We start from the raw sequence: 24713 nt of genomic DNA on the forward strand, positions 1-24713 counted from the left end.
CTGAGTTAGAAACTGGGAAGGATCGTACTCCCATTTCCCCTCTCTTCTGCAGAACATGGTCTTTTCCTATTCTGGCATACATCTAAAATAGGCAGTATTTTACCCCTCCTCAAATACCCAAATACCCTTCCACTGGTTGGGATAGAGTAGAGGAGATCAGAAAACATTTGGGAGTGATGGGGGAAGGAACCCTGAGTTTGAGAGAAAAGAGGAGTATGATTTAGTAAAAATCTTTCTTCCATAAGAACAAGAAAAAATACAGGGCAAACCAGAATATCTCAGATTCTTGCAGACTAGAGATTTTATTAGTGTTAAATATTACTACAATTGTTCTGTAAGATACTGAGATTCATAGTATTTGGATAATACCAGTAGCATGTTTGTTTTTACCTTCTGGTGGCCTGTTAGATGTTGCCACAACGACAACCCCATTTTGGAAGAGATTTTCAAAAAGCTGCTTCAGAATCATGGCATCAGCAATGTCAGTGACCTGTAGAAGACAACACATTTGTTTTATCTTGCTTTCAGCTTCTGCTGCAATAGATCTGCAAGTGGCTTTGTAGCTAGGAAAAATGCTTGTTAGTGAAAGCCATTGGAGAAAGATTCTAATTATTGCTTGGTGAGAAAAAAATAAAAGGGATAATTAATAAGCAGCGAATGTACCACAGTCTTTCAAAACTTGCCCACTCTTTATTGAGGAACTCCACCATTTCTTTACCAATTGCTAAATGATTCCGTGTTAACTTCTATAATAAAACTACAGGTGGGAGACAGAAAACAGACCTAAACATTTAAGAGGCCTACTTAATTAGAAGCAACATGAAAAAAAAAAAAACAGAAAATAGAAAGAAAATACACACCGGCTGTTTTACATTTCTATTACCTTTGAGGCAAAGGTTTGCAGAGGTGAATTTAAATGGTCATGGGACTTCAGAAATAAAGACAAGTAGCCAACTATACATAATCAGCTGCTGTTGAAAATAGAATGATATGACATAGATACTATTGTGTGATTGTTGCAAAAAACAATTCAACAGATGGCCCATCACAAAAATAAGCAATTTCATTGTTCTTTTTAAGTGCCTTCTATTACTGTCCATGAATAATCAAAAGGCAGGCAGTCACTTGCAGCACAGTCAGCCTCTTCTAACCTCCAGGCGCAAAACACGAATGAAAAATAAAAATGGGTAGGACAAGCGATACTGGGGAGGAGGAAGGAGGAAAAAACAGATAGACAGAGGAAAAAAAATAAGCCTTTAAGTAAAATTTCTTTAAAGATCTTAATTTTAGCTCAACAAACTTGCTTTCTAGTATCAAGAAATAAAAGGAAACAGAAACCACTCTGCACAAATGAAAAAAACGTAATAAGTTTTTTGGATAAAAAAAGCCCCTTGTTACAACAGTAATTCATATTTTATAGGAGTTCACCAGCTGAGATCAGCAATCTTAATACATAAACCACCTTTATGATCATTACACTTGATTCTCCTGCATTCCCTATGGTTATTATGTAGACACTTGTTGCATTTTGACTAACCAAAACAGACCCTGACTCTAAGGAAATAAACCAGTGGTGGCATGGTGAGAGTTACACATACTCATCACACAACAGACTGACAGTTTGCTGTGCTTTCACCAGCTTAGATGTGTATGCTGTGATAGTAATACATGTACAGAAATATTTTAACCAGTATAATTTTTGACTCTACTCCACACCCCTCCACCTCCCATCATTCTCACATTTCTAAATGACCTTTCTGGGCAGAAAAAAAGAAGATAATTCTACAGCAGAGACAGTAAAAGACTTAGGTTACATTTCTAACAGCTAGTTTGGAAGCAATAATGTTCTTAATGAATGATATACAAACACTAGTTTCCTTCTTCCAAAGACGACTTCTATTTTGTTCTGTATAATGCATTAATAGGGACTTTTTTCTTTCCTTTTTAAAAACCAAACTTTTACATTATCTGTAACACACCCCTCAGATTTGCACATCTCTGCTCACTAAGATCTGATATTAAAAAAAATATAGTAACTCTGTACTGTACTGTATGCCTAATATATCTGCTTATGCATCACTTATCAGTAATTTATTTCTTCTGAATAATAAAATTTAGGAACTTTCCCCATTCCTAAAGAACAAGACACACAAGGAATCACTATAGATGTGCATCTTAGGAGTAACTGAATTTGTTGTACCACAAAGCAAACCTAAAAGCCAAGTTTTAAAAATCTATTATGTGTCATTTTGTTACAAACTTTTTTATTTAACAATATATGCAAAGCATGCTACCTTTAGAAAACAGGGAGTGAAAGAATATAAATGCTCATAAAACAAAACAATAACATCCTCTTATTAATAAGAACTGTTATTTGATGCAGGATTCTGAACTCCATTACAAAAAAAACCTAAACAACAAAAAAGTTCTTGAAAGCTCTGTCAAAAACCAAGAGCCATTTTGAGGACCAGAATGCAGACATGAGCTCTTTTTATGTAATCCCGTTTCGTTTTGGAAAGAGAAAAAAAATTCTACAGGGTAAAGCAGGTAGGAGACAGTAACTAAAGACTGGAAGTTCTCATGGTTTTTTACTGTATCTAGCATTCATTGAAACAGATAAGAAAAGCAAAGGCTACAAATTAACAATAAGGAGAGCCAGCTAATGGAGAGAAGGCAGAAATTTCATGCATTTAAAAGATTTTTATTACATAGTGCTGCTTTCCATTATAACTCACGTTACAAAAAAAAAAAAAAAAAAAGAAGAAGAAGAAAAAAGAAGGAAAAACACTAGACTAATAGTTAATTTACATGTGTAAGTGCCTGAGATTCAGTCAGCCACTGATTGGTACATTGCCATGTAATGAATGGCAAACATAAGCATGTATTATCAGCAATTAGTATTAGCACAAAAATAAGAGCCTAATTTTTATTAGAGGCTTTTAATAGAATGCAGGTTAGTAAAAATTCCCTAAATTGTAGTTCACTTTAAATCCAAATGGTACTGATGGCATATTAAGACTAACACTACATGATCTCTCAGCTTCCCAAGAAGTAGGGATTCTGTTTTCATTTTCAATACTAACATAGGTTACAGTCCCATGCCAAAATTAGACCTTCTAATTACCTGTGTATAGTTATTTGATCACTAAACAACAACTGGACTCTTTTTACTAGCCAACCTCTGTGTTCTAAAACATCAAAACTATAACTACAAATGGCATAATTCTAGGGTTTTTCTTCAAAATGAGGACACATTTTTAGAATGGCTTAAGACTTTTGTGATTAAAAAAAAGAAGACGTTAATATTTACAGTAAACTGTATGACAAAGATCAGTAAGAAGTAGAAATGCTTTAATAACCTGAGAGCCTGGGACTCAGGCAAAACGCTGACAAAATCCTGCTTCAAAATAGACACACAAGCTTAGTGCCATCACTAAGGTCCTCTCTATCACACAGTATTTGCAAAATGAAACATTTAAAACAGTAATTTTTTTTAATACAACACAGAAACACTACTTTTAAAAGAAGTACTCTAATATTTTTTTACACCAATTAGTCAATTCTTCAGCTGCTTGACAGTTTTCTAGGCTTTGCAAGAAGATTCACTTCCAAATACTTCTGCTTTGCTTTAGCCCACTGTCAAAGACAGAATGGCAACCTAAGCAAGGCTTTTGTCTTCTGGAGTTCTGCATTTGGTTTCCTCTGAAATAGGAGCATTAACAATATAGCCACAAGCTTCAGTGGGGAAATGTGCTGCAAACATCCTGAACTAAATATGACTCATTATTAACGTAAGCTGTTCGTCCAGTCACTGCACTACTCTATGATTACTTAAGCAGAAGGCTTTTTATCCCAAAATCAGTGCCTTCTGCAAAATTTAAGAAAGCTGCAACTCCTCTTCAGTAGGCAAAACCTGTATAGAGTTCCATACTACAGAAAATCAGGCAAGAAATCCAGCCATTCAGAAATCTGTGAATTTAGAAAATTAGTACACGCAGAACAAGTAGATTTTAAAATTCACATATGAATGCAAAGTCTTAGAGACACTTTTAAAAATATAGTTTTTGTATTAATTTCCCAGCTGCGACGGACTGACAAAAAACCAGGTGATTTTTACAACTGAAGTCACTGATGTACCTCAAGCGAGTCAGCAGGGGGAGCAGGCAATCAATCTGGAAACAAAAAATACCAGTCTCTCTCTTTAAAATGTGGAAACATGACAGACAGTCTGGAAACACAGCAATACCAGGACACAAAAGCAGTGGGCACTTATACAGAAAAGCAGGTATTTACACTAATATATGCTACCGCCTCTTTCTACCATTTGAGTATTTAATGTCATGAGAGTTAATACTTCCCTCTCCAAACCTTCCCATTTCTTCACAGTGTAAATACAACTGTCTCTGTATTTAGATTTTATATTCAAGTCTCGGGAGCCCAGCATTCATATCCAATAGATAAAGCATAAATTAAATGATCAAACAGCAGCAATTGCAATGAGCCCACACATTCTGAAACTGTAGATCAAAGGACTACCCCCAGATGAAAAATGGAAGAGTAACTTAAAATAAGAACTACTTCACAAAAATCCCCTTCATGGGAGCCAATCACAAAACAGTTTATTTTCCTCGGATGCACACATTTGTAAAATAACAGCCAGTAAATATAAATTGCTCCATCTATTTCAGAAATGTATTCATTTAAGAGCATAACACAGACAATTAATAGATTATTCTTTTATTATCGGTGATTTGAGAACTAACATAGATCTGTTCTTATCTTGTTCTGCATTTTCTGTCTAAATTAAAAAAAAAAAATCCCAGTTGGTTAGAACTGCCAAATACCTCTAGCTTCTTTACTAATAAATAAAGCAATTTTATACTTAAGTCTGTGATGTGCCCTTAAAACAAAATTCACAAGCTATTTAAAATGAAACAATCAAGTCGGCTTGTGCAAAGATCATTTTATAAGCTTATTTTAATTTTCACATTTAATTAAATGAAAGTTTCTTAAAATGCTAGTTGATATAATCTGGCACAGTCATGCCAAAGACTTCAATAATTCTAGGAAAGAATTTAGGTTGAATCTGACGTGGTATTTACATATCCTTAATCACAGAGAGTATTTTGTAGCATTATATGAACTACAGCAAAGACAAGGCATGCCAAGCAAGTATCAGGTGGTACTGGACAGACTCAGTACAGGATGATGGCCCCTGCCCTGAAGCATTCATGAGCCTCTAGACAAACTCTAATTCCTCCTTGTAGGATCAATAAACAGACTGGTAAACAAAAGCACTATAAGGGCACTTACACCGCCAACTTGCATCTTATCTACTGTGGAAAAAAAAACCAGATCCTCGCCATCTTCAAAACTGTGAAATGACTTACACTCTTCAACTTGTTCACTACAGTTCACTGCTGGAGTGATTAAAATATTATATTAGCAGTAACAAGTGTCATATTTTAAGATCAAAAGTAATTTTCTGTAGTTTCCCTTGAAGCAAAGGAGTAATCTCTGCCTTTTTACCTGAAATTCATCAAAACATAAGAGAGCAGCCTCTTTGCTGATTTCCTCTGCCACCGGTGCAATTGGGTCGTATGATTTGGCCATAAATCCTGCCTTTCTCTTTGGCAAGCTCTGCTTAAGGCGATGTATTCCTTAGATGATAAAACAGAAAAGAACAAATACGTCTTATTTCTTTTCCTAAGATTGGAAGAACAAAATTATTTAGCTACCAAATAAAAACTAGCCCAGTCTAGTAAAAATAAGAAAGCTTCAAACTTAATCTAGTTTCAGGAGGGCAAAACAGTTTTCAACCACATCCAGGCAACAGTTAAAAGTTCAGAGATTCTATGATTCGTATTTTTTTGTTTAGGAATATATAAAACAAAAATCAAAGAAGTCTTGAATGCTGTGCACCTATACCTTATTTTTTATAAATAGATATTAATTACAGACTTATCTTGCTCTGAAGGTATTCTTAGAATGCATTTAGTTAAAAGAATGCAGACACAGCAACACAGTCATGCTTTAAAATGTGAAGATGATGACACTGGCAGAAGGTAAGATTGTTATATCCATGCTTTACTGTATGGATACTGATTGTATTGCATCTGACTACAAACAAACGTTTGGAAGACAATGACTCTGCAGTAGGAAGCTATCTTTGTTAAGATCAAGCACAAATGACAAAAAACGGAAATGGAAAATCTCAAGAGTGACCCAGTGATGATAGAAAAGTGAGTACTAGAAGTGGCTTAAGTTGTTTACACTGATGAAAGCCTCACAAGAAAAATGCAGCTGTCACAACATTTGTAAATTACAGCAATAGTTAACAATTTCACAGTCATATAAGGTCATAAAATTTGGAAACAGAAGCAAATTTTAGAATATCTAAAACAGCATCTCTGTCAAAACAAAGTGCTTTTCACCCTGTCAGAAAATTTTCTGAAACTTAGGATTAACTTCTTTCTATTATTTTTTCCTCCAAATTACTCATAGTATTACTAAGTTAATCAACCAGAATAGTTTCCATTCTCCTTGGCATTTATACCTGATTTAGTTATTCTTTATTCAAAACGCAGATGGAGTTTAACCTTTCCAGTTTCAGTTTTAGCAATTGCCTTCTTCAGATTTCATGTAAGCTAATTGGTAACTGGAAAATATTTAGTTAAGGATTTCATCCTAAACAACACACCCAAGTTTCTATATAATCAGGTATATATATATATATATATATATATATATATATATATATATATATATATCTTTCAGAAAAGATATATATATATATATATATATATATATATATATATATATATATATATATATATATATATATATATATATTTCAGAAAAGATATTTGAGAAATAATATGCAATTAATATCTATACTGGTCTGACAGACAATGCTAAAATGCTTCAACGTTTCTCCTATTTTTTACCTTTTTTTTCTTAAATACTTGAATAAATTTACAGTGATTATTATGAACATAAGAATGAGACAGACCTTTTTATAGATATCATATTTCATAAAATTCTTGTCAATACCCGTGTCTGCACTTACTCTGGTGTACATCCAACATGAAACCATGAAAATGGACTCTCTTTTTTCTTTCTACTTCTAAGTGAGAATAGAACATGTCCATCACCATTGTCTTTCCTGTGCCTTCAAATAAAAACAATAAAAAGCACTCAACCGGTAGATAAAGTACAGTATGTACTGATTACAACAATGATTGTTTGATAGCTTTGAATTAATTCAACAATAGTCTTCCACAGAGTAAGTACAAGACCAGACTGCTGTGAAGAACAGTTATGTTTTCTGTTCAAAAACTTGGAACAACTGCATGTTTATTTTTCTGTTTTAAAATTTTGATTCATACAGAGATGGCCCAAAGGTTGTACAAATTACTCCACATACATCCAGAAAACATCCTTAGTATTTCCTCCGGAAAGCAAGTATGATTTCATGCTGCACTGCTGCAATTAGAATATATGAATTCTCTCTGGTGGCCTCCACAATTTTTTCCCAAATTCTTAAACTGCATTCTTAAATATTAGGGAATGGGTAATGCTGAAAACTACACATAGTAATGTGGCCCAATCAAACAGATTCCAGGATTCAGACTGTAATTGTATTAAATTACATCATAATGTGGAAGGAAACTAATCCTGTAAAATTCATTAAAGCAATAAAGCTCCATAAAGCTTTTAGACAGTTCAGAATTTGAAGAGACATGCATTAGAGGAAGTTCCATTGGATGTAAATGAAACTTACCCACATCTCCATAGACATAAACACCTTTTGGGGGTTTGTTTTTGGCAAGGAGCTGCAAGTCAAGAGAAAAAGAATAAATATGGATATGGGGTAAAATAAAAGCAAACATATTGCTGTGGTATAGTAAGAAAGTAGCTATACTTAACTACAAAAGTAGCACTAGCTAGCAAAGTGCAATCTTGAATAAATCATTAGCTCAGAATTGATAGGCAATCAATGTTGTATTTGTGTGAATTCTATAAAAGAGACAAAACACACACACAAGGTTTGGCTGGGCCTTTTTCCCACATCATTTTGAAAATATCCCCATTCCCAGTCCTAGCACACATGCCTTTTAAATATACATATATATATAAGGATTTAATATTTCCCAGTCTATCATCATCAAAACAAATCCTTTCCCTCATTAAGCCATTTGAACAGTTCTAGAAAAAAGGATATCAAATTAAGCAGTATTAATAGTATTCATAGATATATGCACTATATACCTATTAGAGCAGTTCTGCTAAAGATATAAACTCATAGATGATTCAGAAAATCAGTATTGCAAAGCCAGTGAGCATTGTAAGACCTCTTTCTCTCAGCTTTGAATCTCAAATGCAGAATCATCTCTGGTTTAAACATTATTAAAATAAATGGAGTCACAGTAAAAATATGTACCTATATACACATGCCTGTGTGTGTATATGCATAAATATATAAAAATCTAAAAAAATATTTTCAAAAGTATGCCTTTTATTAACCATTTTTTCAAGTGAGTTACTTTTATCTGGAACGAACACAGTTTAAAAAATTTAAATTTCTTAATATTATTCAGGACATATATTAGGACACCTGATGGTTTATTCTATTTTACTCAAATACATATGGAAAAACTTCAAATAACACCAAGACTTTCCATTGGAAATAGTCCTCTCCCTCTCCCCCCCAGTATTGTGCATAGCCCCTTCCAAGTATAATTCTGAAAAGAAACAGTTTCTAAAAAAATAGAGATCTTAAAAAAAATTCTATCAAATCCATGAAAATGAATTGATATCTGCAAAAACACTGCTGAAGACTATTTGATTATTTTAAAGGGCTCCACTTTCAGAGCTCTGTGGGGTGAGGCAACACAGAAGAATATTAAAATTGCAACCCAGGGGTCTCATTTGGAGCTGGGTAATTGCTAAACAACTTGAATCTAAAGCACTTCTTCAAAATACAGTGCCATGTTAAAGAAATAGAGGAGTCAGCAGCAAGACACTAATTGAATAGGAAAGAAAATTCATGACCAAAACGTAGAAGGCTAACATCTCAGGTCTGGAGTACCAGTTCATTCAGAAAATATCCAAGCATGGCTCTTACATAAGATCCTCTTTTGGATTTCATTTAAGCTATATTAATAGGGTAATCAAAAATTTGTATCATCAATCTGTGGTTGGACAGGGTTTCAGATGTTCTGAAACCATTCCATTAATAGATAAGGCTGCAACTATTTGCTAGTGCTTTCAAAGTACTGCAAGACAATTTAACTGTTGAATATTTTTCATTGTGTACTTTTTAAGAGCTTGCACTCAGTAAAACTACTGATGCTCAAAGTTACACAGCAAAGAAAGGAGGAATGGAAAAAAATCCAAAAGAAAGACATTCATAATTTCTTTGGTTTTAATTTGATATTAACAACAGTCATTTTAACAAGACAAAAGATTATCACATTCAATTTATTTCAAAGAAAGACTGTATCAATCTGATTTGCACTTTCACAAGGAATGACACCAAGCTAGAAAAATAAATCTGTTTAGAGTACAGCTTTACTTGTCTTTGTAAAGGTTATACGACCAGAACAAGTATTTCACTGCGAATTTTTTATTAATTACATTTAACCATTTTAATATTTGTCTTTTTAGGCATATTTATTTCTGGAAAACGCGTTACAGAAAAAAGGGGTTTTGACTAACGGAAATAAATATAATGGCTTGGGCTCCATAAAAGTCTAAATCAATTTCTGGTTGATTCAAAAAATGAAATTAGCTTCCCTGTGAAGACAAAAATTTTTGAGTGATATCTAATTCCTGAAAAGGATGGGTACTGCAGCAGATCCAAACACATCTGCTGAAGCTGGTCATCTCTAAAAGCAAATCAAATGTCAGAAAACCTCTCGTCCTCTTTGAGGAATTCAAGAAGTTTGTAGGAAATATTTTACATATAATTCTGCCAAAAGTGACACTATTGATCGCTTCAGTATAATCACTTCCTTAATCCTGTCAGGTACTGTATAATGCTAAGAATGTATTTTTATATTCTTGGGTTGTTTTATTGTTTTGGGGTTTTTTTCTTGAAATATATTTTATTTTTAAAAAGTAAACTTGATTAGTAGATTTTTAATACTGAAAATTTATTTCAGGGAGGGAAGAGAGAGAAGTAGGAAATGTAGGAAGACAAACTAAATGAATGAGCTTCTCCTCACTTCTCATTCCCATATTATCCTGATGAATATTTGGGGTCTCGATATAATAATGTTCAATTTGTTGACAGTACATTTTCTTTTGCAACAATGGTAAGATTTAAGGATGCTGAAGTTAATATTTAGAATGCACTAATCCAGAGATAATAAGTGATGCACAAAATTTGAGTATGAAGGGGAGAATTTTGAAATGCTTATACATAAGTTTTAAAGGCTCCCCACACTCTTTCAAACAGGGGCATCACCTCAAATATGTCAAATGTTTGAGTCCTCCAAGTTTCTTAATTCCCACAACATTCTTTGCAATAACTTAAGAAAGCATAAATTCAGTGCTTCACAGAGTTTCATTATCATCAAGACATGCTACAGCAGAAGCCTTTTTTCCTTTTATAGATAGTTGACTTACAGATTTTAATTTGAAAATCATTCATATCTTAAAAATATTTACACTTCCACAAGATGATATAAACATTAGTATCCCTATATTTACAGAATTCTCTTCTGTGTTATCAAAACGTTTTCATAGAATCACAGAATGGTTTGAGTTGGAAGGGACCTTAAAGATCACTTAGTTCCAGCCCCCCTGCCATGGGCAGGGATACCTTCCACTACACCAGATTGCTCAAAGCCCCGTTTTACACATTTCTGTTTCAAAACTGCAAGCCTTGCTTTGATCCTATCAGATCAGATTTTTTCTTTGTTTAAACTTCACTGTCAATCAAACGATATCCTACCTCATCTAAAGGAACTGAACTGGTCAGAACATCTCCTTCATTCTGACAACTTCTTATTGTTTCTTAAATATCTTCAATAACGTGCAACATCTTCCCACCTTCTCCCACGCTCAAACACCAGAAGCAAGCAACTCATTTCCTAGGAATATTTACTGATTTGAAAAACTTTTAAGATGGTTAGGCTACTAAGGTGGTTAATTAAAATATGCAAAATCCAAGAGACAAGTCTCTCTTAAATGCTAACAAAACTGCCTCTTTCTCCCACTCTTTCAGGCTCCTTTTCGGCTGCTCTTGTAGTTGAAGACATTTTCAAGGTCTTGAATGGTGTTTACTATTGTTCATACCTCTTTTCAAAACATGACCTCACTTATAATTGAGTTTATTTCAAGTCATTAGTACAGCAACTCGACAACTCTTAAGAAGTCCCAATTGGTATTATTTTGAAAAGCTGGAGATCTGAAATGTCCGTGCAAACTCTTACAGCCTTGAACTTCAATTCAGAGGATCTCAAAATATCTCAACATACAAGGCCACGCCTTCACCAAGTTGAAGATCAAAGTCCTTGCTCGAATTTGAGCAATAACTTTGAAAAACAGAAGCCTACTTAGTCGGCAACAAGACTAATTGTTTTTTCCCTAAGATTCCTTCTAAGATGATGCCCCAAAAAAACTAAATCACAAAAAAAATAGTTTTATTACCACGAATCAAAATGGTTGATGTCATGGTGTATGTCCCAAACTACTCATTTCAGAAAGCTTTGGCCTGTGAGGCAATATAAATCCCTTCTATAAACACTGAAATGCTTCTCTATTGTATCTGATGCAAATATTTGCTCCCTAATCCTCCTTTTACCATATTTTACTGAATAAAACTATTTAGACAAAAAGTGACAAAAGAAGAACAAAATTAAAACCAAAGCAGACCATTCTTGTATTGGGTGTGAAGTTTCTATTTCTGGAATAACAGCTATTTTGGAAGAGGCTTCTGCAATTATATCACAGAAGAAATCAGGCAATAAAATAAGGAAGATCAGACTACAGAAGAGGCTGAGAGATGCTTCTCTTTCACCACTCCCTTTTCTTCAATGCAGCCCCTCTACCACATTCTCTTCAATGACAGACCCAGGAAAAATGAGTACACTTGAAATGCCAAGCACCACTAGTTTTTTATTTCTTAAAAGCTGCCAGTAGATAAATCTCTTCTCAACACAGGAGATTTCATACTAAAGGTAGGCTAGTCAAGTTGCCAAAAACCTCCTGAAAAAGCAAAAAGTCAATCTACAAGATACTAAGTATAACTGATAAAGTATTTGATTTTTTTAAAATAAATCTTTAAACAATTTAAAATACAACCATTTGTTTCATTTATATCTATTAAAGCCCATTAAGTACAAAAAGAAAAATGAAACCAACTGTTCTATCCCAAAAACATAAGGTTTATCTTTTACTTCCCAGCATATTCAAAGTTAGAAAGTACCAGGCCCTCATGGGAGGAGAGTGACAACAAGCTATTCACAAATACGGGATTTACCTGTGCCCTGTATCATTAATACTCCATGGAGATGCCTTCTACTAGTTACGTGAACTAATTCCACTCATAAATCTACACAAATCCTATTCAACCCAGGCCAATTCCAGACAGCAGTATTCACCAGCATCTCTTCTTGCCACGAAAAGCCTTAGTTCTGCTCTCTAAACCCGAACCAAGTCTGCAACAGCATCTCTACTCTGGAAGTCCATAATAGAAAAACAGGTATTTTGCTTACTTAGGAAACTCCTGAACAGATGCAGACATATGACAAGCACATGATTTTACCAACTACCTAGTCACAGTTGTGACTTATTCTGGGGAAAACCTTCATTAAGGATGTTGATTACAACTTTGCTGAAGCAAAACCTTGCCTGCACTAGAATTTAATCCATACTCTATTTGGCTTCATTTTATCTCAAAAGGAGCTCTGTTTGAACTGGCAAATAGCATCCTCAAAGACAACAGAACAGAAACAAAGCTGTTGTGACTTCTTCAGCCTGAATCATGATTTGATTTAATTACACAAGCTAGGCTTTTAACAGATTCACGCAAAATTCACTGCTCTCCTCCTTTTCTGGAGTTTTGATGTATGGCATGGCACTACAGTGCTCAACCTTGATTATCATCTTGAGATTTCCATAGAAAAATCAAGCTCTAGAAGAAAAACCTCGAACTACAACAACACTCACCCCAATAGCAAGTAGTTCTACAGTTGCCTCTCACTGACTGTGGCATTAGTTCCACCAATGAGCCATACAACAATTTTTAAAAGCTGGTTTAAAATTAAAGCATGGAATTGAAGCAATGTTAAATAAAGAAGTGAAGTGCTTTAAATGAACTAGTGAAAAACACATTCTCATCTTAAAAAATGGCATTTGACTTTTTCCTTTTAAGGAAGCGTCAGTCAGTCTGGTTTTATTGCCATTAGCTCTGTTATGCAGGGGAAAAAGTAGCATTACATTTCCTTAAATAAAATAAGATTAGTATTTGTTCTCTGCAATACAGACTTTCTTCCTTATTCATGCTTCCCAATGAGAGAATCAGTAAATAACCTATACAATGGTTGATCTACAAAGCCAGTATAAAACACCTAATCTAACAGTGATTCAGCTCTCAAAACTATTCTCAAAGGCAGCCCTTTCAGAACCTAATATCCAAATGTCCAAAACAGTTTTCCAATAAAGATCAAAATGCTTTAGCCTACTGATCCTCAGGTTTGACAGCAAGACCAATGCCTTCATCATAACATTTTTTCTAGAATATGAAAATGAATAAAAGTCTGGCAGTATGTCCAAAAATATTACAGGAGCAAGCCTGATAACTGGCTCCCTTTCAAGTGACTTCTTCTATAGTCCAGGCGCAGTAAGACAATTTCAAGATAGGCAAATTAAAAGATTATGAGCCTAACATCAAAGATTAAAAAGAAGTCCAGATAGATGAAAAAGAAAAACAAACCCCAAACCCAAGAAATTTTCACATCAACAATTCTCAAGTTATAAAACTCTGGACAGCTAGATTCCACTTATAGAAATAGTTTGGCAAGCTGATTCCAGCTTGATCTCCTTACACTTAAGCAGAAAAGGTTTGCATTCAGGCATGCTGCCATATTGCTCTGGATACCAAAGATAAGAAATAACCATTTTTCAAAGAGGAATTTTCTATTTTTCATTTGGTACTTGCTGAAATCGCATCAGGAGACTGATTTAGACTCAAGAGTTAGCCCACAAATGCATTAAGACAACATGAATTTACAGGCACACGCCCACGTACAACATTAATAAGTGTTTTAAAATACCATAAACATACATTTTTCAACCTACATCTATAATTTACACACTGTTTTTATGTTTTTAATAATATTAATTAAAGAAATCCCAAAAGTAAAAAGGTAAGCAATGTGATGAAATGACTCATCCGCCAGAGCAGGCAAAAATATATTCCAAACCCACAAGTTTGGCTCCAATGCCCACATCAGAGTCAGAATCATTGAATGATTTGGCTAGGCAGTGATTTCAGAGGATCATGTGGCCAAGCCCTCTGCATAAGTTGGATCACAGAATATCTCAAGTTGGAAGGGACCCATAAGGATGATGCTTCTACAACAGAGCTTCCAAAGACACACTCATTGCCCTTTAGGAACAGTCTTGCCTTAGGACTTCGCTTCCTGTACTTGCATGTTTTTTCTTCCAGAGTGCCTGACTGTTGCTCCATGGAACTGTTCCCATTCAGGTTTCTTCTCAATAAAAAAAGAGCTCCTTCCTTCCATCAGGAGGCAGGAAGACATTTAAAGCATTTTCAGTCAAGCATATGATTAGCAAATATATTATCTGCAGCTACATATGCAGGCATTCAAGCAATGTTAGAGGAAGACCATAGGCAAGCACACCCCAATGCTCTGCACCCTGCTATACTAATACATGTACTAAACAGGCCCATTCACAGGTATAATATGTGTTCTCTTCTCTACTTTTTTTCACACCTTGAAGCTAATATTCGTTGCAAGAACCTTAGAGTGGTAACTTGTCATTCAGTACGTAAAGGCCAGAGGAAAGTGTGCCATTTTAAGGGACTGGAGACTTGCAGGTTTTGGCTCCCCTGATCCCATGCTACATCATCTGGGCTTGCCATGCTAACAAAATACAGTATTTGTGCCAGGTAACAGGAGAATTTGGGGTTGTAATGGGAAGTATATGGTTAGGCAAGAAGTTCAATAGAGTTACATATTTAGATTTATGTTGTGTAACGAATGCTGAGAAAGGCTGACACGGAGCTTTGTTAGCAAGGACTGCAGATGATGGCAAACATTGACTGTAAATGTGACAGTTACTTCTGACCATAAATAAAACCAAAAGTGGTGCAAGAGAAATAGAGAGCACAGGAAAAACACTCCGAGGCCGGCTGGGAAGAGCAATGACAGTTTCCCTCCTTCTAGAGGCAGGGTGTCTCTCCAGTGCAGATGATGAAGGCAATGTGTATTTTGCCACACTTTTTTCCCAGCACTATACTTTAATCATCAGACTCAGTCAAACACTCTGTTCTTGTTTCTCCTCACCATAGCTTATGACTATTTGTGTTGACTCCAGTATGTTAATCAGGTGCAAATGAAGCATATTCACTGGTTGTTTAGCTTCTGTGTACATCTATGATGGCCTAATATTTACCAAGTAATTAAATGTCTTATGTACTTTGGTTTTCTCGAATATAAACTCAAATCTACAAAAACAAGGGTCAAGGAAAGCTGAGGGGGGAATTCTCACACCAGTTCTAATTGCTTCCCATAAGAGCCTCCCATAACAACGCTATTAATATTTGCAGGTGCAAGGCCACAGCAGCAACAACCTGAGAATAGCATGAGAACAAGACATGAAATACCATCAAAGAGGCTCTGGAAAACATTGTGTCAAGAGCTTCAGGGAAAAGTTACAGAGATGCAACAGCAGGCTAACAGCTACTAATGCTAAGGGACTATGATTGACAAGTCTCTGTGCAACGGGGATATGTCTGAACTTTTGTTAATCCTTTGAAAAGAAACTGTGATGCCCCTCCAAAACTTAATCAGATCACACCTCTGCCTTCTTTTTCACCTCACCCAGAGACAACAACATGGGAAAAAATTCTTTTAAAGTCATATCTGATCTACAGTATGATGTGGAAATTATTCATGAAAGATCTGTAAGAACACAAAACATCAGTGTTCAGTTAATGTAATTCAAACACACAAGTATAATATCCGTGATTGAGAACTAAAACCCAGATTAGGCCCCTCTCTCCTATAGCCAAATAACATTTTGGAAAGGTAGACAGTGGACACAACTAAAACCAGATTTTCTTGCAGAATTATTTCAATAATATTTAATTTGGTTACTTCTAGAGTGCCACTGGATTTTATAAACCAAAAAAAGCAAGAACAGAGACTGAAATATGAAGAATGATGTATCTGTAAAGACCCATCTGGAAAAACAAGATTCATGCTAATGACAGAAACTTATGTATTTTAAGCACATTCTTATGAGCAAATATAAATGCAAAAAAACATTTTTATCACTATAAGCCTCACCTTTGAGAAAAGATTTTTTGAATCAATGCTGTAGCCTTTAAGGCTCTCATGTAACTTCTGCAGGTGCTGCACAACTCTTCTTTGTTGCTCATCATTCTTCAGCTCTTCTTGCTTAATCAGAAAGTCATAATGTTCTAAAGGTCCATTGCAAACCAACAAGGCTCTGGCGTGAGCATCTGTAGAAGTACCAGGGCCTGTCTTCTTCTCTGCCTGAGCTGTGTATGCTGTAAAAAATAAAAGTAGCCTATTAATAGAGACGTTTTGAAAAGCATTTTCTTATAAACAGCACACATTCGTAACAGTTTACACAAAGACATATATAATTACTTACCTATACAACCACCAGAGTATGTTACCCCTTCATTTTTCATCAACTGAATTTCTACCTTTACTCCAGTAGTATGTTTTACCATTTATTTTTATTATTAAAAAGTACACTCACTAAGAAGCCCAGCTGGACACTTGGTAAGATTTGGATGAGCCATTTTAAGGGAAGTTTTGACCTTTTTTTATCAAACTGAGGTAAAACTTCCAAAGTGCATTTCTTTGAATAGATAATCCTTTAGATGATACTTTAGAAAGTATTTAAAAGTCAGCAAACAGGAGACCAAACCAGGAGTTCTGTAAGGAAGTTGAGAAAGTCAAAGACCATACTGAGCAAGGCAATAGCCGTGAAGCCCTGCAATGCCATGGCCTGTTCTGCTGGCATAATCTCCCTAGAAGAGACAGGGATGAGCCCAAGCAGGAATTCTGCTGGAAACAAGAAAACAAAAAAAAAAAAAATTGCTAGACATAAAATAGGATATAACTAGGAAAGGAAAGAATGTGCAGCATTACAAAGAAGGCTAGCCAAATCATTAGGATCAGAAACAATGGCATACACTGAAAAGCTGCTAAATACCTTCTTTGCTTCTACTGTCATTTAATAGGTTAAGTATAACAAAGAAAAACACAATTTGTAGCAATGGTAAAGGTAACAGATCTGAGTGTAGGAAAAACACATATCAAAGACTGCACAATTAGATATTTTTAATACTGTGAGATCTAAAGAAATTCATCCCTAAATGCTTTCGGTAAGTGTCCCAAACAACACAATGGCCTCTAACAGCTTTCTTTGAGGCCTCACTGAAGGCAGGTGAGGTTCCAAACCATGAGGAAAATGAAAAAGAATTTGTCTTTAAAAAGAAGAGAAAGGTAAATCCAGAAATTCATAGGCCAGTCAACACAACTTCGGAACACTCAAAAATACCGAAACAACTACAAGCAAAGTTTTTTTTTAATAAAGTACTTAACAAGATAACATAACAAACAAAAGGCAACATCAGCTCCTCAGGAACAACACAAGATCAAAAGGTTTTTCTCTCTGATCAAGCAATATGCTTAATGGGTAGAAGAAAAACATCTTTATTGCAGTAACACTTTTATTACACACCAAGATTATAAATCAATTCAATGATGGCTGCCCAACCCTGCAGATGTCCTCAAACAACATATACAAGGACAACTTTGCCTTTAACATGGAAGCTGAAAAACCATGCCTAAAGCCACTGGATTTGCTCTAACAACTTTTTCTAAATAGCAGTATGTTGGTTATAAAAAACAAACTCCAGAGATTTCAAGTGTTAGACCAGTATCAAATAGAACACATGCAACCAGCATACTACTAACTGCAGTGCTTGTCTATTTTTCTTAGGATATATAAACATTGTACAATCAGAACATAATGTGTACGTGAACACTTATGAACCCTGGGACCCACCTGTCGCCGACTGAATTTTCACCACTTTTGCTAGACTGGCAGAGACTGGCTCTAAGTGAAGAAAAAAGACCTCTGCTCCTAACCTAAGCTTCAAGTTCACAAACTTCCATAAATTTGTGTACTGTACTGAATTTTAAAGAAAGGCTTAGAGCACGGCTGTTGTTATGCATCGGAAGATCCTGGAAGGAAAACAGTCCCTCGGACATCCTACAGCCCAGGCCCGGCGCTGGCAGCCACCGGCGCACTCGCCGAGCACCCGAGGCAGCCGCAAGGCAACGCGTTTAACCAGGCACGGCACCGCAGCCCTGTTTCCCGGGGGGAAAGCGGCACCATTTACTCGGAAAGCCGCAGGGCCCCGTCCGCGTGCCCCCACCCCCAGGGGATCGGGGCCAACTCCCGGCGCCACACCGGCTGGCGCGTCCCGCCGCGGGCAGGCCCAGGACAGGGCACAGGAGGACACCGGCAGGTCACGGCACCCCGGCGGCGGCCCACCCCGCCCGGCACCAGCCCCCTGTCCCCTGGTCCCGATCCGCCTCCGCTGGGGGGAGACCCGCGGCACGGCAGGGAGGGGCGCGAGGGACGCACCGGCTCCTGCGGCCGCTTCTCGGTGCCCTCCCCGCGCAATGCCCCGGCGGCCGCACTGACCTCTGAGCGCCGGGAGCAGGCGGGCGCAGCGCCGCGGAGCCCGCAGCAGCCACGGCGCTGTAGCCAAGGGCGACACGAGCGCCGCCATCTTCCCAGCCCGGCCACCGCAGCGGGGCGCGGGGCGCGCTGGGAAATGGAGTCCCGCGGCTCTACGGAGGAGGCCTTCGCGGGCGGCGCTGAGCCAGCGCTCCCGCCTGGGTCACAGAAACACGGAGTCAATCAGCTTGGCAAAGAGCGCTGAGATCATCGAGTCCAACCTATGACCGAACACCACCATGTCAAATAAACCACAGCACTGTTAGGAATAAAAAAGTGTTCTTGCAACAAAATTTGTAGTGTGGTTGCATTTGGTGGTGGGAAGCGACAAGTTATTGGCTGTTCAGTTGTTTAGTTATAGAAAGATGCAGTTTGCTCAGAAACAAGGGGACCATGTAATGAGAGGACACACTGCAGGCATCGAGAAGGCTGTAACCCCGGAGTACCTCAGCCAGTGGGGAAATGGGGAGGGACCTGCGTTTCAGGCAAGGGGGTAAAAGAGGCTGCGATTTCCATTAAGTTGAGAGACCTCACACTAGGGATTGGCCAGAGAACTCTCCCTTTTATTCGAATAAAAGTTTAGTTAGCTCCTCTGTCTCTGGGATATTTTTGAGGCTTATAACAACAGAAACAAACAGGTATATTATTTTTCAGAACAGCACTAAGTGCCACGTCCAGCCTTTCCTTAAACACCTCCAGGGACAGTGACTCCATCACCCCCCTGGGCAACCCATTCCAATGTCTAATCACCCTGTCTAGGAAGAAATTCTTCCTAATATCCAGTCTAAACCTCCCCTAGTTGCCTGGGAGAAGAGACTCACTCACACCTGGCTACAACCTCCTTTCAGGCAGTCATAGAGAGTAATAAGGTCACCCCTGAGCCTCCTCTTCTGCAGGCTAAACAATCCCAGTTGCTTCAGCCACTCCTCATAGGACATATGCTCCAGATCCTTCACCAGCTCCATTGCCCTTCTCTGGACTCACTCCAGCACCTCAGTGTCCTTCTTGTAGTGAGGGACCCAAAACTGAACACAGTACTCAAGGTGTGGCCTCACCAGTGCTGAGTACAAGGGAACAATCACTTCTCTGGTCCTGCTGGCCACACTGTTGCTGACGTAGGCCAGGATGCCATTGGCCTTCTTGGCCACCTGGGCACACTGCTGGTTCATGTTTACCTGGCTGTCAATCCTTTGCCAGTCCCTGGCTCCTTCCCCCTCTCTTTGCCCTCCAAACTGCACCACAAGCAGTGGAGCAGCGCTTGGAGAGCCCACCTGCCTGCCTGGCTGCCCAAGGGCTGTGTTCCCCATGCCGCTCTGGCCACTCAGCAGAAATTGCAACTTCCAGACCCACCTGCAGCTGCACATAGCACCTTACCGCCCTACCCATGCACTCCAGTTTCCAAACAACTTCCTTGACCACCTCAACACGAGGAAGAAGTTCTTTACATTGAGGATGGCAGAGCGCTGGAACAGGCTGCCCAGAGAAGTCATGGAGTCTCCCTCTGTGGAGGCATTCAAAACGCACCTGGACACATTCCTGTGTAACCTGCTCTAGATGACCCTGCCTTGAACTAAATAATCTCCAGAGGTCCCTTCCAATCCTAACTATTCTATGATTCTATAATTTGTATCATGCTGCACCATGCCTGTATCAGGTGCCGCAGTTCTCAGGCCAGCTTGGCTGTCACTGAGGAGTTTTGGCAACTGAATTTGCATTTCTTGATCCTTTCTAGTGTGTGCTATTTGATTTTATCTTTAAAAACATGTACCATAAAATACTAAGGACAAATATTTGTAAAATATTAAGAACAATATTCCTGTCCAGATTTACAGTCTATCCGCACATTAGCTGTATCAGTTTATGTCAGTCAGTATAAGTTTGTCTATCAGTATCACTTTTATGCCTATGAATATATATTTAAAACTCAACAAGAAGATACCTTAACACAAAAACAAATTTCCCCAAAGATAATGCAAAATCTAGAGGCTGATTCAGTCCTGTTCAGCCAGTTTGTTCTTAGCACACAGTAAGCCTTGTCCTTGGTATCAGTTCAGATACCCACATGTGGCTCGCGAGAGCTCCTCAGGAGAATGCCAACTGTCTTCCTCCTTTGGTAGGTACCTGACTGCCTTATCCAAGCACCTCCACTGTGACTACAAAGTTCTTTTGACAGAAAGGCACAATGCAAAAAGCCTGCCCTCCATGGGAAAGGCACTGGCACTCAGGAATCACCAACTGTAATTCTCACTTGTTCTCTGGCTGGGCCTCCATTCCCGTCAGAAACGCACCCAAAGGTCAGGATGGGGCTTCAGGAAATGTTGCTTGCAGAGTGCATTGTGCAAGAAATGGATAACAAAATGTCTGCTCCTGATAGAAGCACAAAGGAAATGCTTAAACTGACTTTTAGTTCTGCAATGCCAGAATTCCTATGTCTTATTCTAGCATTAAATTTCTGTGCAACATTAGAAGGCAAGCAAGTAATTTTCCTAGGCTACCAATTAACTTATTTTTTTAACAAATGTTTTGGAAAATGTTGCTTTAGGGCACTATAGAATAGCTTGCAAACAAAAGTTGATTATATCCTGAATAGTATTGCTAATTCTAAAAATAATGTTTATGATCTTGAAAATATTAAGTGGTTGAAGTTATGCTCTAATATGTTCAGCTGTTTTAAAATACGTAGTTGCTGCAGACACATCTTCAGCGCAACATACCTAATTAAGTAGTGAACTAAAGTGCTTTTTAATCACATCTTAAAAGTGCTGTTTTCAGTGCATTTTCTTTCATCTTTCCTTTATTGGGCATTTATTGGTTTTGACTCATTGTAGCATATTATAGCTATCAACACCTGTGCCCATTTAGGAACGAATTCCAGTACAAATCATAGTGCATTGAATAGACGTCTCAGAGATGCATCACAATTGTCGCAATATATTTAGAAACTCAAACAAGGAAACAAACAACTTCAGTAAAAATGATTTAAATAACAAATAAGTTATCTTTATAAACAGCTTATCTCCTTGAGAACAAAGAATAAACAAGGCAACAAGAGCTGGGTTTTCTTCCATTATTAACTCAGATCACAATATGAATGGGTGAAATGTCAAGATAATTGGAGAAAATGACAGTATAATCTTCAGCAAAAACATCTGATTTATTTAAATTGTCACTGTTTTTTTCTTAACCTTGTTATGCAAGACAGCATAGAAAAACTTCCCGTTTGGTTCTATTCTGACATCTTCTACCTAAGTGAATAAACCCTCTGCAATGCTATGAGCCTTCTATACATGGGTAAACCCTGACATGCCACCGCCCAGTGGATTGCACACTCCGGGAACTCATTGTCTATTGGCTGTAAGCACTTGGCAAAATGAAGTTTTGGTGTTAACCTAAATGAACAGGACTTTCAAGTACACTTCTGTAGACTACCATGTTAACGTCCTGGGACAGATACAGATCCATTCTGTGGTACACTTGTACCTATGCCTTTGCTCACCTTCAAAAATGTGATATTGCAACCATGTAGAAATTAAATTAGCACTTGTTCAACTGCATTATTAATCTGCCAGCTAGCCAAAAGTATAGGTGGTCTTGAAGAGGAATATAAATCAGGAGTATAATCAAACCACTCCAGGGGTCCTGTCTGGCCTCTAGTGGTATAAACTGCACTGCTTTTAGAAGTCTGGATGTGTTGAACCTTATGGGGACACATGTGTCCAAGGGTGTTTGGGTCTCTGCCAGACTCCTTCTGAGTTTCTGCAGAAGGAGGGCTGAGTTTACCTGCCTGCAAGACTCCAAGATATTCCCACGATGGGACACATCTTTGGCTCCCAAATACAAATGCACTTTTGATATAGAACTAACCATTCAGCCTCCTCTATGAAAATGAATTTTGTAGCTAGTTTTCATCAACACAGTTTCCATCAAAAGTCATTTTCCTGTCAAAACACTTTAGGGTAAACTTGATATTAACCTCATCTATTTTGAGTCAATCAACTATGCTGTTAATAATCTACATTGCTTATAAAGCCTCAGGTTAATAAATCTGCATAAATATTCCCAAAATTATGGACTTACAGCCATTTTCACTATCAGTTTATAGCTTACTTCTAATAGCTCAAACAGCTCAATGTGTTAGAAATTCACTGCACAGTCTTTCAGCTACACAGGCACTACTTGGTGTCTCTCAGAACAGGAGTTCACAATATATATGTATATATATATAAACGTGGATATTACAAATTATACTTAGAAGCTTAATATTATTATCTGGCAGGCAAGTACACAATGCAGATATTCAAACACCATGTTTCAAAGCACTGGCAGCTACTGCAGGGATCAGGAAGTGATTTTTCCACATAAGGCATTGCACAATTAGTTCAATGCCCTGTGAGTTTTGCCTTATCCTGAGTCAGCATTCCCCACAAGACAAAATACGCCTGTGATGTTTAAAATGTGTTAACCTAGGCACTTGTCAGAAATGCTGAAGAGTCCTAACTGGATAATGGAGAGATTTGGTTTCCTTTCCAATTAAATGTGACTTTTTCTTTTAAAAAAACAAAGAAATAAACAAAAAACTACTGGAGAGGTATTACTTTACAAAATTCAAGAAGTAGTCATCCATTCATAACTGCTTATATGGGTTCATGCTATGAGACTATGGTATCCATATTAATGTTCTGCCAGAAAATCTGTGTCATAGTTGAATAAACAATGTGTAGTAACAAATCTGTGAGTATATAAATGCTTGGTTTCTTGCATCTAATCTTTGGACCTACAAACACAGCTGACCTCTCTCCCTCCAGATTTGAAATCTGGCCCAAAGTTCATGTCAGAAACAGAATTAAAACTTTCTTTTCCATATTTATGCTCACTTTCACCCTGAGAAAAGAACCTTTCTAGCAAGAAGAAACAACTGCAGAGAGCTTAAGTCCAGTCTCATGATCACAAAAAACATCCGAAACATGTTACAAAATAAACAAATGCATTTTCTGAGGATTGGAAGAAAACAAGGAGGATCACAAAACTCTGCTTTTCCCCCACTTTCATTCCTTCTCCTTTCCTCATTAGCCAGTGTGGCACACATGCTTTCAACTGATGTAAGGGGGAGGCTAGTCATAAAGCAGGGCATCTTCCCCTTTGTCTCCCAGATCAGAGGATTTGTATATGACCTCAGTGGGAAAGAAAACAGAAATGGGAGACCTCTTCAAATCACTTTATGTACCAACGCTGTTGACACATGGGCACTATAAGAGTTGCTCCCTGTAGCTTGCCTCCACATGGTTCTCCACCGCCAGTTATCCCTGTTAGAAAAAGTAGACAGAATAGTAGTGCTCAGATGGTATGCTGTGAGAAAAGAATTCAACTTGGGCCTCGCTCTTTCCAAATGTACGGTACTGGATATCTTTTTGTTGCTTTGGAACAGATAACGAAACAAGGCTTGGCCAGGAGGCAGACAATATATTGTAGTAAAGACAACACCAGTGCCCTGCTGCATTGTCACGTTTTCAATTAGATGTGGCAGGATAGGTTGTGTAACAAACAAAAGCTTATCCAGATGCATATATATGTGATCTCAGTAGAATTAATGAGTTTTTTCTTGCCTTGCTGCAAGACCGGTTTAATAACGAGTATAATTCAGGTAAGGCTCCCTTTCACTCCCGCTTTGTAAAACTCTTGTCAGCTTAATTTCTGTTTATAATTATGAAGTGAATAGTTGGCAGCTA

The 24713-nt window shown here is 37.5% G+C and overlaps 1 protein-coding gene across 3 annotated transcripts in view; it reads right to left on the reverse strand.

Moving 5' to 3' along the window:
• AFG1L (AFG1 like ATPase) overlaps positions 1-19105 on the reverse strand; it is a 63953-nt gene extending 44848 nt beyond the window's left edge. For 2 of the 3 annotated variants that reach the window (XM_051792407.1, XM_051792410.1), the window contains exons 1-6: positions 18952-19105; positions 16548-16771; positions 7784-7835; positions 7070-7171; positions 5530-5660; positions 391-490 (exon numbers count right to left, since the gene is read on the reverse strand). In XM_051792407.1, coding sequence (XP_051648367.1) covers positions 391-490; positions 5530-5660; positions 7070-7171; positions 7784-7835; positions 16548-16771; positions 18952-19039 — 697 coding nt within the window. In that variant the 5' untranslated portion in view covers positions 19040-19105. The remainder of the gene's footprint in view (positions 1-390; positions 491-5529; positions 5661-7069; positions 7172-7783; positions 7836-16547; positions 16772-18951) is intronic. The other variant, XM_051792409.1, reaches the window with a different exon arrangement.
• Between the last annotated feature and the right edge of the window lie 5608 nt (positions 19106-24713).

The sequence above is a fragment of the Manacus candei genome, unplaced genomic scaffold (assembly GCF_025592945.1).
Source record: "Manacus candei isolate 608988 ecotype Guabito, Panama unplaced genomic scaffold, ASM2559294v1 h1tg000034l, whole genome shotgun sequence".
In the NCBI taxonomy this organism is placed as follows: domain Eukaryota; kingdom Metazoa; phylum Chordata; class Aves; order Passeriformes; family Pipridae; genus Manacus; species Manacus candei.